A 16,551-nucleotide genomic window follows, 5' to 3' on the forward strand; every position below is an offset into this window, starting at 1 on the left:
GCTGCCAGAAGCAGACAGCGCCATACATTGCACAGTGGCACTGATTGGTATTAAGGTGACTTTACATGAGACTCAGGGTGCATAAACGCCTGACAGCTCTCACAGACTATCGTTCCTATGCTTCCACACAGGAGTGGTAGTTGTTCAACAATGGAGCTGGAACACGCTGGGAATCCCTTGTGGCTGCCCACCTCCATTGAATGCAAACAGGCAGTCATTCAGAGATAATTACTTGGCTTTAGGTGTGCTAAAAACCAATGGACTCCAACAAGTGAGACATTTCTCACTCAGCGCCCTACTGGTGGTCACATGTACCAGGAACAACTATAGCCCAACTTTGTTGTTTCCAGAGATTAATCGGGCGACAATGACCCCATGTAAAGGTACCTTTACATGTTGAGTCCCATTCCCTTCATTGGAACTTAGCCTGCTGTACCAATCTGGGCCACTAGACAATGTACAGAGCTGTCAGCTTCTGGGGCAACAGCTGGTCACCAGAGTTCCAAGGCTTTGTACACCCACCAATCTGCTATGAATAGCTAATTCTAAGGACAGCACATAAATAGTTTCAAGTGCAACAACCCCCTTAAGGGAATATATAATATATGTATTTTTGTGACTTATGTAATAAGAACAGTTTTTTTTCTAAAAAATCGTAGTTATTCTTTTATTTTTGTGTTGGTTTTGATATTTAATAACATTTTATGTTTTGGGGTTTTTTATGTTTTACAAGGGGGGTTTTACTTTTCAATTTTATTTGATATAATGCATTGGCATGTCTATGTATTTTAATGCATTACTGCCTGTACAGTGGAGTAACAATAGGGGGTGCAGAGGTAGTAATCACTTCCTGGCATTGGTGTCTGAGGGGGCCCAAAGGCCCCACTGCTATATGTTAGGACCGCCAGGTGTGCGGGGGCCCGGGCTGGTGTCTCTGTCAGGGGTTCCCCCACGCTGGTGGTTGGTTGTGGCGGTCAGCAGCATACCCTGCATCATGTGCGGGCGCGCCCGCCTGCTGGTCGGCCGCATGGCGCTTGGCTCGGTGCGCGCCACCTGGGGGAGGCGGTTTCATGAGTTCCCTCTGGTGGTCATGTGACTTCTCCCCGCCCCCTAAGCCCTCTCAGCCAGTTCTTCCTTGCCAGTGTTTGGTTTAGCTTCTGTTCAGCTGGTCACCTGCTATCATTGACCTGACATTCAGTGCTTTGACTTCTGCTTGACTTTGACTTGCCTGTGGTTTATCCCCTCTGTACTGCGTATGTGCTTTCTGGTTTTGACCCGGTCTGTTGTTACTACCCTTGGTTGCTGTGTTGTCTCTGTCTGCTATTTAGGTTCCCACTAGCCGGGTTCCCTGTCCCTCTTTCCTAGGGTCCCTGACACTAGTGCAGTGCAGGGACCGTCGCCCAGTTGTTGCCCTGGGGTTCAGCTTAGGGGGGCAAGTATGTAGCGACACAGGAGAGGGTTGGTGTAGGGATTCCCTGTCCATCCACCCTAGCCAGCCCTAACACTATATTATTATAAATGGCACATATTAGGTAGGGCCCTGCTAAAGCTTTTGCATTGGGGACCAAGACATTCTTGTTACACCTCTACTTGTGCATGGACAATATACAAGCAACTGTTTGGGGATACCTCATTTATGCCCTAACAAGGATTATTTTAGGAAAGTCCTGGGGATCTTTGCTAGGTTCATGATGGTCTCTTAAATATGCAGGCTGAGGATTAGCGAATAGCATGAGACTCCTCCTTTTTGATGCCTTGATCACTTTGGATTGCAATGGTCAATCACAGCTGTCCTTGTCATGTGATCACACAGGCCAAACCACTGTGCCCCCATGGTCACAGCACTGGGAATATACAACACTGGTGGCTAAGTACTGACTCACAGTGCTGTGTATTTACATCAGGGAAGGCCAAAGGGTTACGTTTGTGGCCTTAATAGTAATAGTGACCCCCTTAATGGTCCCAATAGAAATAGTGAATCTTTTAGTGGTCCCAGTAATAGTAGTGACCCCCATACCAGAGGCGTAACTTAAGGCTGCTGGGCCCCAGTGCAAAATCTGTAACTGGGCCCCCAACTATAACGCGTCATTGATAACATTGGTTTGCAATATGGGGATGTGAGACTTTATGGGCTCCTCGGCCCAGGTGCGACCGCACCCCCTATATGTACACCCTCTGCACCCCCTATATGTACACCCTCTGCACCCCCTATATGTACACCCATGCCCCATATCATAGTGGCCCCAGTAGTCATAGTGACTCCCACAGTGACCCCAGTAATAATGATACCTCAGTTAGTGGCCACAGCTGTAATCATGATCCCCATATTGTCCCCAATAGTAATAGTATCCTCCAGCACCGCCGGAACAGAACTGTGAGCATGTGTGTGAATGGTTTGCGGATTGTTGCCGGCCAGTTCTCAGGTGGAAATGATTTTTTATTGGCCATTAATATGGCTAGTAAACATAAATGCTAGCGGGGTAGAAACCCTAGCGCTACCCCTCTGAGGTCCTGAAGAAGCAGCAGTCTCAGGGCGCCTCCTGGTGGGAGCTCCCATGGATTGGCTGACTCTTGTGTATGATGCCTAGAGAGTTCTTACAGGGGTTTTATTTCAGGACAAATTAGAAAAAGGTTCTGCTGTAGCAAAGCAATCGTTTATTAATTTGTGAACATGAGTATATAGACCAGTGTTCCCCAACTCCCGTCCTCAGGGCCCCCCAACAGGTCATGTTTTCTGGATTTCCTCAGTATTGCACAGGTGATGTAATTATTGTCAGTGCCTCAGATATTGCTACTAGCGTTCTCTCTATAGGATATCCTGAAAACATGACCTGCTGGGTTCCATGAGGACTGGAGCTGGGAAGCACTGATATAGAAGAATCCCAGATGAAGTATACACATGATATCAGTGGAGGGCCCACCACATACATCCAGTAATAAATGCATATACTTCAGATATAGTAATTAGCATATTGCATACAATGACAGTAGATTTCGTTAGTTAATCATAGAGAATTGCAGTATCTTTCCAAGCTGATGACTCCCCCTTTGATCTCCTTAGCTCCATTTGTCCAGCTAAAGATATTTCCAGATTTATAAAGATAATTATTAGAAATGGTCTTGGTGTCAAGAATGTAATCCCACATATTGACATCAGACATTTCACCAACAAAACACTGGCTTGCCTGAAACCCACCACCAAAAGTGTCCTGGTCCTGCCCAAGGATGACACTCATCTGAGGTCCTATGGGGGATCTGCTTGTAGTAACTCTTCTAGGGTAACGCTTGGCATTGACCCACAGTTGGAGCAGCCCGGTCGCAGAGTCCCAAGCAACACAAGTCTGTTTCCAGTCTAGAACATCAGGATCCACATTGAAGTAAAGATCTTCATTATTTATGGAGATACAAATCTTGTTTGGTGGTACTGGATAAATAAGGAAAGCATTGTCTTTTCCAGGCGTGGCCAAGGAAAAAAGAGAATGTTCTCGTTGGAGGTCGCTATAGGAGCGCACACATACGGTGAGTTGTTTTAAAGCTTGTTCCACAGATGGCTTCAGAATCACATAGTCAGTGACTGATTGCTTAGGGAAAAGGAGAACATTTTGGCCTAGACCAAAGGATAGAAAATAAAGTTGCAGTAATAATAATAACTAATAACAATCATTATATGATAACCAGCGAGAGAAACTACGTAATCTTGTAGATATGATACCTTTTAATGACTAACAAAAATACACGATGTAACAGCAGGCTTGTGAACCTCTCGGGCTCTTCGTCAGGCTAAAATGGAATAGATCTGAAGAGGCATGAACAGGGGCGTAACTATAGAGGATGCAGGGGATGCGGTTGCACCCGGGCCCAGGAGCCTTGGGGGGCCCATAAGGCCTCTCTTCTCCATATAGGAAGCCCAATACTATGAATAAAGCATTATAGTTGGGGGCCCCGTTCCAGGTTTTGCATTGGGGCCCAGGAGCTTCAAGTTACGCCTCTGGCATGAATATTTGACTAAGAGCCCGAGAGGTTCACAAGCCTGCTATTACATCATGTATGTTTGTTAGCCATTAACCCTTTAAGGACACGACCTATTTGGGGCTTAAGGACGCAACGATTTTTGGCGGATTTTCTTCTCCATTTATCAAAAGTCATAACTTTTTTATTTTTCCGTCGACGCGGACGTATAAGGGCTTGTTTTTTGCGTGGCGAACTGTAGTTTTTATCGGCCTCATTTTTGGGTAAAAGGACTATATTGTAAAACTTTTATTTATTTTTTTTTTATGATAGCAGGGAGAGAAAATGCATCAATTCTGCCATAGAATTTGTTTTTTTACAGCGTTAATCATGCAGCATAAATAAGACAATAATTTTTTTCTGCGGGTCGGTACAGTTACAACGATACCAAAATTCTAACTTTTTTTTAGGTTTTTCCACTTTTCCGCAATAAAAACCCTTTTTTTGGAAATCTTTTTTTTTTTCTAAATCGCTGCATTCAAAGTCCTGTAACTTTTTTATCTTTTGATGTACGGAGCTCTATGAAAGCTTATTTTTTGCGAAATGAGCTGTAGTTTTTATTGGTACCATTTTGGGGTACATACGGCTTTTTTGATCACTTTTATTGCATTTTTAGTGAGGAAAAAGCATTAAAAAAGGGTTTTTTTTAAACATTTTATTACATTTTTTTTTAATTCATTTCTTTAATTTTTTTTTTTTTACACAGCTTGTGTCCCTCTGGGGGACTTTCACCACAGCCCTGATGATCACTGTGATAAGGCATGGCAGGGCTACTGCCCTGCCATGCCTTATCACTTATACAGCGATCTCAGGCACTGGCAACACAAGACGCCAGTGTCTGTTGTCCTGTTGCCATGGCGACCGGACGGGCTCTCGCAATAACATCGCGAGAGCCGGCCGAAGACACCGAGGGAGCGCGCTCCCTCCGTGAACTCTTTCTCTGCCGCGATCTACTTAGATCGTGGCAGGGAAGGGATTAACAACGGGAGGCCGGCTATCACTGACAGCCGACTCCTGCTGCGGGATAGCGCGGGATCATATGTGTTCTCGCGCTATCCCCAGGATGTAAGTTTACACCCTGTTTGCGGAAGTACCCCGCTGCCAGGACGTAAACTTACGCCATGGAGCGGAAAGCGGTTAAAAGGTATCATATCTACAAGATTACTTGGTTTCTCTTGCTGGGAACAATCACATTTTGCTCTACTGGCTAACACGGTACCAAACCTTTGTTTTCATTATACATAACCATCACATCTAGATTTGTATTAAACCTTACCATCATTGATTGTATATATTAACCCACTAGCCCACCAGGATTCTCTTCTCCACAATTAAAGTGTTTGTACCACAATTACAAGTTATTCCCTAGACATAGGATAGGGGATGAATTGCTGATCGATGGAGATCTCACCACTGAGACATTTTTAAGAGGGGAGAAATAAGAAAAATGCTTACCCTCACTACCCTGCTACTCCTAACCACAAATGACATGTCCCCCAACCCAGGCCCAACTATCCATGACCTCTTCACCACCAAACACCGCAACCTGCTCGCCCCTGGCATTGTCCTATGATGGTCAACAGTTCTCCCACACCCCCAGATCGTCCGACCGGCGCAGCGGAGGAGTAGGCGTCATTCTCTCGCCTAACTGTACCTTTCAGGTCATTCCCTCAGCTTCCAGTCATTCGAAGTCCGCACCCTGCGAATTTTCCGCCCACTGTCCCTGCGTGTCGCAGTTATTTACCGCCCCCCAGGTCCCACCCGCCTGTTCCTAGACCACTTCGCTGCCTGGATCCCCCACTTCGTATCCTGTGAAATCCCAACCCTCATCCTCAGCGGTTTCAACATCCCTACTAATAACCCCAGCCCTTCATCTGCCTCCTGACTTTTAATGCTTACCTCCTCCTTTGGCCTATCACTAATCTCTGACTCCCCCACTCAAGAGATGGCAACACTCTCAATCTAATCTTCCTCTGCCTCTTCCTTTACTAACTCCCCCCTTTTACTCTCAGATCACAACCTCCTCTCTTTCTCCATCAGGCACCCTAGCATCCCCCCAGACCCTCCTATCTATAGCACCTTTAGGAACCTTCAGTCCATCCCCACCATACAGTTCGTCGAGACCATTCAGTCCTCCCTCTACCCTATCTCTCTCCTCCCCTGCCCTAACCTGGCAGTTGAACACTACCATACCACCCTCAGCCGTGCCGTGGATAAAGCAGTATCACCCTCGACCCGCGCCGTCAACCACAGACCATGGCAACCTTTGCTCACGTCCAAAACGTGCTGCATCCGGTGGTGCTCTAGGTGTGCCAAGCGGCTATGGAGAAAATCAAAGCTGCCCGCAGACTTCCTCCACTTCAAATTCATGCTTAAAACCTATAACCTAGCCCTTCACCATGCCAAACAAATTTATTTCACCTCCCTTGTCTCCTCACTATCCCACAACTCCAAACGACTCTTTGAGACCTTTCACTCCCTCCACAGTCCCAAAGAACAGGCCCCCGTGACAAAAAATCGACAACATCAGAAAAGAAATCTCCAAAAACTGCACGGCTAGCCCCGATTTCAGTCTCCTCAGCACTGCATCCAGCCCCACTCACTTTCTATGTTAGAACCAACAACAGAGGAAGAAATCTCCAGGCTGCTTTCCGCTGCCCGCCCCACCACCTGTGCTAGCGACCCTCTCCCCTCTCACCTCCTCCGGTCCCTTTCCCCAGCTCTCATTACTCACTTCACCACAATCGCAACCTCTCCCTAACCTCTGGCACTTTCCCCTCCTCATTTAAACCCTCCATCATATCACCTCTGCTTAAAAAAGCAATCCTGGACCCGACTGATGCTGCCAACTACCGACCAGTGTCAATCCTCCCCTTCATCTCCAAATTACTAGAACACCTGGTCTACTCCTGCCTCACATGCTTTCGCTCTGACAACTCTCTCATTGCCCCCCTCCAGTCTGGTTTCCATTCTCTGCCTTTGACTGAAACTACCCTCACAAATGTATCAAATGACCTGATGACGGCAAAGTTTAGAGGTGACTACTCCCTATTAATCCTCCTTGACCTGTCTGCTGCATTTGACACTGTCAACCCAGGCGTCCTTCATACTATGCTCCATTCTATTGGTCTAAAGGACACTGTTCTCTCCTGGTTCTCCTCCTACCTCTCTGACTGCTCCGTCAGCGTCTCCTTTGCTGGCTCTACCCCCTCTCCACTTCCTCTCACTGTCTGGGTACCCCAGGGCTCGGTTCTTGGCCCCCTTCTCTTCTCTATCTATACTGCCCCAATTGAACAAACTATTCACAAATTCGGCATCCAATACCATCTCTACACCGACACCCAACTATACACCTCCTCCCATGAGATCTCTGAACCATTCCTCCAAAATATCACTGACTGTCTGACCGCTGTCTCTAATACTATGTCCTCCCTTTTTCTTAAACTTAACCTCTAAAACTGACCTCCTCATCTTTCTGCCTTCCAACCGACCTCAACTTAGCATCTCTATTACAGTGTCTGGCACTATCATAACTCCCAGACAGCATGCCCGCTGTCTTGGGGGTCACACTGGACTGTGACCTCTCCTTTACCCCCCCCCCCCACACACACACACACACTTTTAATATCTGTCCCAAACATGCCATATACACCTCAGAAATATTGCTAAAATCTGGGTGGTTCCTCACCACGGACATGCTAAAAACAACCGTGGCTGCCCTCATCCACTCCCGACTCACCTACTGCAACTCACTATTCATCGGCCTTTCCCACACCAGGCTCGCTCCACTCCAATCCATACTAACTGCGGCAGCTAGGCTCATTTTTCTATCCAGCCGTTACTCAGACGCCTCTGCACTATGCCAGTCGCTGTATTGGCTGCCCATCCACTGCAGAACTAAATTTAAACTCCTCACCCACAAAGCTCTCCATGGTGCCGTGCCACCATACATCGCTTCCCTCCTGTCTGTACAGCACCTAACCTGCTCACTCTGATCCGCTAACACACTCAGACTAAACACCCCTGTAATACGAACCTCATATGCTCGCCTCCAGGAATTCACTAGAGCAGCACCCATCCTCTGGAACGCTCTACCCCAAGGCATCTGGACAATTCCCAATGCACAAAATTTCAGACGCGCCCTAAAAACGCACCTCTTCAGGGAAACATACCAAATCCCCTGACCTAGTCCCCCGCCCTCCCTATGTCTCCCCATACCTTCCACCCTGCCTATCACATATGACCTGTACCCCTGCACCTTCTTATCGCCCCACCCCATTTGGTTTCTAATAACTGATTTCCACATGAAATCCCCTACTGCTTGTGTTCCCCATGCCTTGCTTCCCCACCCCATTAGTTTCAAACTGATTGTACCTCCCATTGTAATTGTTGTATTGTTTGTATTTATCCCATTCTTGAAAGCGCTGCGGAATAAGTTGGCGCTATACAAATAAAGATTTTTTTTGGGGGGAGGGGTTAGTTTTTACGGCGTTCACAATACAATATCAATGTATCAATGACATAGGACCTTTTTCTATGGGTCAGCACGATTGGGGTGATACCAAATTGATATTGTTTTTATGATTTTCCATCTTTAAAAAGTAAATACATTTTTTCCTTAAACAAAATTTGCCCTCCTCTGCTATATTTTGAGAACCAGAACTTTTTTATTTTTTCATTAACCCCTTGAGTGGCACGCCCGGAAATTTTCCAGGACGAGCTCCACTGCCGATAGTGATATAGCCCGGAAGATTTCCGGGCTATGTATCACTATGGGAGCTACAGAGCACAATGCCTCAAGCTGTGACATTGTGCTCTACCTGCACAGACCCACAGAGAACAAAGCAAGGGCTTTGAAAAACCAGCAGAAGATATTGCCGATATGCCGGCAATCTCCTGCTTCTAAGTCTCCTGCTTTGTTTACAGGTTGCCATAGAGACCATGGGCTTGTCAGAAGCAAGCCGATGGTCTCTGTGGCAGGGAGAGCTGGTGCTTGGCTGTCAGAGGACAGCTAGGTACGAGCTCTTAAAGCAGAGATCAGAGAAAACCTCTGATCTCTGCTGTGTTAACCCTTTACATGCTGCAGTCTATGTGACTGCAGCATGTAAAGGGCTGTCACCATCAGACCCCCGGAATGTGATCAGGGGGTCCTGATGGGTCCCTGTGGAAGTCCCCTAAAGGGACAAAAAAAAAAAAAGTAATAAAGTATTTAAAAAAAATTATAAAAACACTTGTCTCCCTTTACTTTGTAAAAAATCAAAAATCAAATCACACATGTGGTATCAATGCATCGTAATGACCCAGAGAAGGAAGTTAATACATTATTTAACCCCTTAATGACATGGTCCCTTTTTTTCTTTTTTCCCCCATTTCTTTTTTTCCTCCCCCCCCCCCCCCTGTTTAAAAAAAATCACAACTTGTCCCAAAAAAACAAGCCCTTATATGGCCATGTCAATGGAAAAATGAAAAAGTTATGGCTCTTGAGACGCAACTGCAAAATTAGTTGAAATTCAATGATTAGACCATTTAAAAAAACCTGCCCTGGTGGGTACGACAGGGTGGTAGGAAACCCGCCACTGAAGGGCTTAAATGGGCTGTGTGAAAGCTTGTTTTTGCAGAGTGAGTTGCAGTTAATATTAGTACTTTTTATTTTGGGAAACATATTGTTTTTTTATCAAAATATTTTGGGAGCCTGAATATTTAAAAAAAAACAACGCAATTTTGTCCTTTTTTTTTACACCTTTCACTGTGTGGGTTAAATATTGTGATTTTTTAATAGTTCAGACTTTCTACAAACATGGTGAAACAAAATATGTATTGTTTTTTTTAATTGTTTCAATTTTATTGGGAGAGTGGGACTTTTTGGGGAACTTTTAACATTTAGTTTTACTGTTAGCCCCGAGACTATGGCTTTGATGGGCTGTGATAAGCTATGTGAAGTTGCTTTGTCCCATATATTGACTATTGTAGAAATTATAATTTTGAGTAATGCTCACGATTACCCTGTTTTATCCCTTCTTATCCCATGGTTTTTGTTATTTCTGTTTTATTAAAATGCATGTTGGAAAAAGTTTAATAAAAATCTTTTTGAACCTAAAAAAAATGTAAAAATGTTTTAATACTTGTTGGGTCCCTAAAGGAGACTTGAACTTGCGATTGTTGATTGCTGTACTATATACTGCAATACCACAGTATTACAGTATATAGCAATTTTTGATGTTGCCTATCAAGTCTCACTAGGGGCAGGGTTTGATAGGCATCTATGCATGGCAGCCCTGGGAGCTTCTGACTTTTAAATGAGCTGCCAGTTTTGACTGCAGTATCTAAACAGTTATCTGCTGCAATCAGAATTAACTTGGATAGCGACAGTTACCAGCGGCTGTCAGAAACAGCCAGTAGCCGCAGAGTATGGAGTGGACTCAGCTCCCAAGCCTGCTTCATGAACTCTTCATTGCCGCCCAATGTAAATTTACTTTTGATGGTCATGAAGGGCTTAATAACAGTTTTAATAGGAGTTGATAGACACTAGACTATAAGATGACCAGAGACTAGACTCTATATGGTTGATTAAGACTGCATAACTAGACTTTAGATACATAATAACAAGTCACAGAGAACTGGACATTACAAGGTATAGACTACACGGATGGATCAAATTGGACCGGACACAAGATGACAATATGGTATAAGGTCTACTCATTTATACATTTGACATTTTTTTACATTTTTGGATGAAAATCCTCTTCAGCATCTTCAATCTTGTAAGACCTTGGGGGCTGAAATTGTCTTACCCTTTGGCAATGAATGCTAGCACCAATGCTATCTACTACACAGCTCTGATGGAGTGCTTTGTTAGCCAATGAGGTGGGAATCATAGAGAAGCTGCAGAGGTCTTCACCTCTAGACTTTATGGCCATTTTTGAGTAAAATGACAATGTTATAACATGGATCTAGAATGATGTAAGTGGAGATATATAGCGTCAGGATCACCATCGCTGTACTGAAGTGGCTCTGCTGTGGTTACTGTATTATGGCTGCACCCCCTCGCCAAGCACTTTATGGCTTACACAATGGCTATCACAGTATATACACTGACCTGCCAGTGCAAAACATCCAGATAGAAGAACAAACAAGATGGAAAGGGTTTTCATTTTTCTGGAAAAAAAAATATTGAAATTAAATGTGTGTCTGGTGACTCCATACAATTTTTTTTGTTTTACTAATATTAAAGTACTATATATAACAAAGGGGTTGTACAGGGACGCTAAATATGTACACATACCTGCTGTGTTGGAGTTTTCAGTTCTGACCCCGTTCTGACATCAGGTCACAGGGTACAGCTCCTCTCTTTTTTTGCCCACCACATCATCAAGGAGGCTGCCATCTGGCTTATCTTATGAACTGCAGTGTTTTCCCCCCAAAGAAGCCCTAACCTGATTTTTCTGAATGTTTGGAGAGGCTTGAAATATAAGCCCTATCCCAAAAATAAACTAGAGCTGCATTACATAAAAAAGGCTCTTATTGGTTCTTCGAGCGTTGCACAGCCAATCAATGTAGCGCTCTATGAACCAATACAAGGGCTGTGATTGGCTGATCAAGCGAGGCATTGATTGGCTGAACAGCGCTCAAACAACCAGTCAGAGCTATCGCGATGTGGAGGTGAGATTTATGAATTGGCTCAGCCAATTGATGGAGAGAAGGATGGAGGGCAGCAGGACTGTGGATGCACACCAGCGGGATGTCATGTGTGCCGCAATGTATACAAGACCTGGTTGTCAAGAATTTTTAAAAAGAATCAGTCGGGCTGCCTTTTATGCCTCACTCGTTCTTTTCCAGGTTTTCAGCCATGCCCATGTACAGGGAACACAAACACGCTTGTAATAGGTCCAGCTAGCCAATAGCGGGAGTCCTGGTGCAAGTGCACCAATTGCCCTGTAATTAAACAGCTCTGATCTCATTAGTGCTAGTAGTTCTGTGCCTCATTCATCACTTTCATAATAATTATCCAGGTAGAGAATTAGTGAAGACGAAAAAGCAGATGAGGCCTGTGGGTACAACGGGCAAAAATTGTGGCTAATTGAGGGCTCAGTGTGACAAGCCAATGCTGGCCATGCCCTGCATGCAGTATTGTGCGGCATCTAGCACTGTGACCGTGCTGGGGCTTAAGGACAATAGTCGATGAAGGACAAAGAAAAGTAAAACTTCCTGCACTCTTCTGTGTATACTCTAAGAAACACTAGTTTGATTCATGTTATTACATCCTGGAAGTTTACGCGTTTCAAGCTGTTAGTGTCAGATCCTGTTCATGACATGTCTGAGGATCCGGGAAGTTTTGCTTTTCTGTGTCCCTCATGCGCAGAGGCCACATTTCCTTGCTGGCTTGTTGTTTCTTTTCCTTTCTCCATTAATATCTCTAGATCAAGGTCAATATTCACTGCGGTGAGCTGAATGCAATAAAAAATTTCTACATGATATTAAAAACAGCATAAAAATACAATTCATATTTATATTGGCCAATTTACCTTGCCTTCAATCCGAAAACGACCTTTATAGGTGACTGTAAGAAGAAGTGAACTTTAGTCCAACATTTCACAATATTTCTAGAAGATTCAAACAGGAATAAAATGAAAAAAAGGAAGAATGATGAAGGAAATGTGGTATAAGAAAATGAACTATTGTGTGCACCAAGTATTTCTTATATTGTTTTTGCTTTTGCTTTTTTTAAATTTTCAATGTCACAATCTGTATTTAAAAAAAAATCCTAAAATTCTGCAGTTTTCACACTGACCACTCAGCCTAATAGTCTGATACTTCCTGTTCTGTAGAGAAAACCTCGATGGATGATGGTCACAGCTCACCTCCTCTCCCTCCCTGTACAATGACATCTACACATGTCATAGAGCTACCCAGAACACTCTCCTATAAAAGTCAAAGGGTCCCCTCTAGTCCATTGTCTCCTATGACCCATGAGGCTGCTGTATAGTATCTCTATAATTGGGGTTTACTTCTGCTGAGGCCCCCGTGGTCATGCACAGACAACAGAGAAAAAAATTCTACAATCACAAAATAAAAACAGATTAGAACAATAAAAGATGTTTCACTTTCTGGTTTTAATTAGTTGATAATATATCACTATGTATTATATACCCCATGATACTACACATAATGTATCACTATTATACACTACATAATATACTACTATCTACATAACATACTACTTCCATACACCACATAATAAATCACTATCATACACTACATAATACATCACAAAATACACATAATATCATACAGCATGTATTGCACCACATAATATATCATTATCATACACCCCATAATAGATCACATTATCATACACCACGTAATACACAACATAATATATCACTATCATACACCACATAATACTCCAGATAATATATGATTGTCATACACCACATAATATACACATAATATATCACTGGGGTGAGTTAAACACCATAAAAAAATACAATACGTATTTGTATTGGCCAGTTTACCTTGCCTTTAATTATAAAATTACCTTTATATGGATCGTAATATGTTTGTTCTTGCTGTTCCAAATTGATTTTAAGTGTTGCAGCTGCTGGAAGAATTACAGGTCCCACAGCATTGGTGTAATCCACTGAAATTCCTTCAGTCATCTAACAGTCATGAGTATTTATAGCAATCACACAAAGAGCAAACTTAAGTGTCACCTGACACCGGAATATTCATAACTTCTTAGAATCTTATTCACACTGTCCCATACACCCGCCTCCGCCCAAGTTAATTTGGTGCTGATGCTTACCTGTTTGCATGGAAAATGTTATGAAGTTGTGGTCACTTCAGAGGAACCGAGGAATAAAATATGTATACACAGAGGAGCGTTGGATTCTCCTCAGACTGCATGTACTGATGTCCCTCTGCAGAATGTGCCCCCCTCCAACTCTCCTCACTTTTTATCCTTAAAGGTTACACTCCTTTTTATTCAAATTTACCCCCAGACAGGAGGTTGCAGACCCTTCTTAGGTTAACCAAAAAATAGGCCCAATTGCTAAACAATGCAAAAACACTCTACTGTATTGCTATGAGAACACAAAAATGAATCCACATATAGAGCTTAGAGTAATTAAAATAGATAAACTTTACCACAAAACAAAATAGTAATTAAAAACATATATATAGTGCGAGAAAAGGAGTATCTGGACTGCAGGAACAGGACTTAAACAATAGAATAAAAATATATTCTCGGTATAAATAGAATAGCGATAAATAGAATAGTTGATCTACTAAGTCATATATAATACAAGCCGGACAAACAAGGCAATAAATTAAGACTGTCAGATCACACAAAATATAAATGCAAAGCTGTTACCACATGCTAGTCAAGACCTGTATCCTGAGCCCCAACGCTCGTTTGATCCGCTTAAGAAAGCAGTTGAGAAACGAGCGTTGGGGCTCAGGATACAGGTCTTGACTAGCATGTGGTAACAGCTTTGCATTTATATTTTGTGTGATCTGACAGTCTTAATTTATTGCCTTGTTTGTCTGGCTTGTATTATATATGACTTACGGATCAATCACACGGGCGCATCCGGGCGCCAATGCGCCCGTCTTCCTGCACGAAGAAGACGGCCACACTGCAGGACAGACGACTCTCCACAGCGCCGGAAAGAAAGAACACATGACTGGCGATGGAACTGGTCATATGTTCTTTCTTCCGGCGCTGCGGAGAATCGTCCGTCCTGCAGTGCGGCCATCTGCTTCGTGCAGGAAGGCGCCCGGATGCGCCCGTGTGACTGAGCCCTTAGTAGATCCACTATTGTATTTATCGCTCTTCTATTTATACCATGAATATATTTTTATTCTATTGTTTAAGTCCTGTTCCTGCAGTCCAGATACTCCTTTTCTCCCACGATACACACACATATATATATATATATATATATATATATATATATATATATATATATATATATATAATGTGTGTGTGTGTCTTTTTAACTACTATTTTGTTTTGTAATAAAGTTTATCTATTTTAATTACTCTAAGCTCTATATGTGGATCCGTTTTTGTGTTCTCATAGCCCCTTCTGAGGTGCAGCCCATTCCTCAGCCCAATCCCTGAAGTCCATGGCCGCTTCCTTAAAGGAGATGTCTCGAGGAAGCAGTGAATTTTTTTTTTGCCCAGTCCCCCTAATTAAGCATACATTACTAATTACCCCTGTAAATGACTTTTCTAGCTGGTTTCTACTTACAGTTCCAGCGTTTCAGCAACTTATAAAAATTTTCCCAAGATGGCCGCCAGCTCTTCTCCCTTCGCTTGCTGTAGCCCGACGTGCGCGCTCCAGAGACGCTACCAGCTGTGTCTCCATGACAACCAGACGCCCCGCAGCCGCCGACCGGACCCCTGGATTGAACGCCGCCGACCAGTCACCCACCGCCAGGCAGCAGGTAACCGGCGCAGCCCCCCCCCCCCCAGCACAGCGACAGCCCCCCGATCGCAGCAACAGCCCCCCCCCCCGGCACAGCGACAGCCCCCCCTCACCTCTATGTGTATATACTGAGATGAATCTACCTCGCCTCTATGTGTGCATCCTGAGGAGAACTAACACTCCTCTCTGTATATATACTGAAGAATCTACCTCACTGAGAATGTAACTGACCTCTATGTGCATATACTATAAAGGGAAAGGAAGGTGCTTTATTACCCCCCACCAAGCTGGGTACTCATCTTACCGACCTGGAAAAGATGGAAGGCTAAGTCAACCTTGAGACAGCTACCTGAACCATAAAAAGAGATCAAACCTGCAACCTTCAGGTCATGAGTGAAAGCTTAGGACTGCATTCTGCTGCCTTAACACTCTGCGCCACACAAGGCTGTAATGTACTTAAAGGGGTTGTCTCGCGAAAGCATGTGAGGTGAGGTAGATTCTCCTCAGTATATACACAGAGGTGAGATACATTCTCCTCAGTATATACACATAGACGTGAGGTAGATTCATCTCAGTATACGAGAGGCTGCTGATAAGTCTTTGGCTTTACCCAGAAAGAAACGAGATAGGAAGATGAAACTTTACATTTATTCCACATACTCTCCACTGATGCCAACACACTTCTTACATCGGGATTCCAAGTTCTGTAAGCTTTGCAAAAAGAAGGATTTCGGTTGTGCCTCAAACCAGTTATCCGTAGCAGCCATGGCATCAGAAATGGGGTGAGATTTGGTCCCCTTGAGGTGTTTCTTCAGGTTTGGAAACAGATGATAGTTGGAGGGAGCTAGATGTGGTGAATAAGGTGGGTGGTCAACCAGTTGGAGGCCTAGCTTCACCAGTTTTGCCATGGTCGCTTGTGCAGTGTGAACGGAGGCGTTGTCTTGCAGGAACAAGATTCCTTTGGACAGCTTGCTGCGCTATTTGGCCTTCAGAGCTGCCTTCAATTGGTCCAAAAGTTCAATGTAATAGGTTGCATTGATGGTCGACAGATTTTGAAGGTAGTCCACTAGCAGCACGCCCTCCTTATCCCAGAACACAGACACCATCACCTTAGT

General features: G+C 43.9%; 1 protein-coding gene across 1 annotated transcript; it reads right to left on the minus strand.

Moving 5' to 3' along the window:
* Positions 1–3,005: 3,005 nt before the first annotated feature.
* On the minus strand, positions 3,006–15,790 carry LOC136620204 (jeltraxin-like). The gene is made up of 4 exons (XM_066594910.1): positions 15,745–15,790; positions 12,531–12,565; positions 11,105–11,163; positions 3,006–3,607 (listed from the first exon to the last, which is right to left on the minus strand). Exons 3-4 carry the CDS (start codon positions 11,157–11,159, stop codon positions 3,006–3,008), a joined length of 657 nt encoding a protein of 218 aa, XP_066451007.1. The 5' UTR covers positions 11,160–11,163; positions 12,531–12,565; positions 15,745–15,790.
* Between the last annotated feature and the right edge of the window lie 761 nt (positions 15,791–16,551).

Source organism: Eleutherodactylus coqui, chromosome 3 (genome assembly GCF_035609145.1).
Source record: "Eleutherodactylus coqui strain aEleCoq1 chromosome 3, aEleCoq1.hap1, whole genome shotgun sequence".
NCBI classification, from domain to species: Eukaryota; Metazoa; Chordata; class Amphibia; order Anura; family Eleutherodactylidae; genus Eleutherodactylus; species Eleutherodactylus coqui.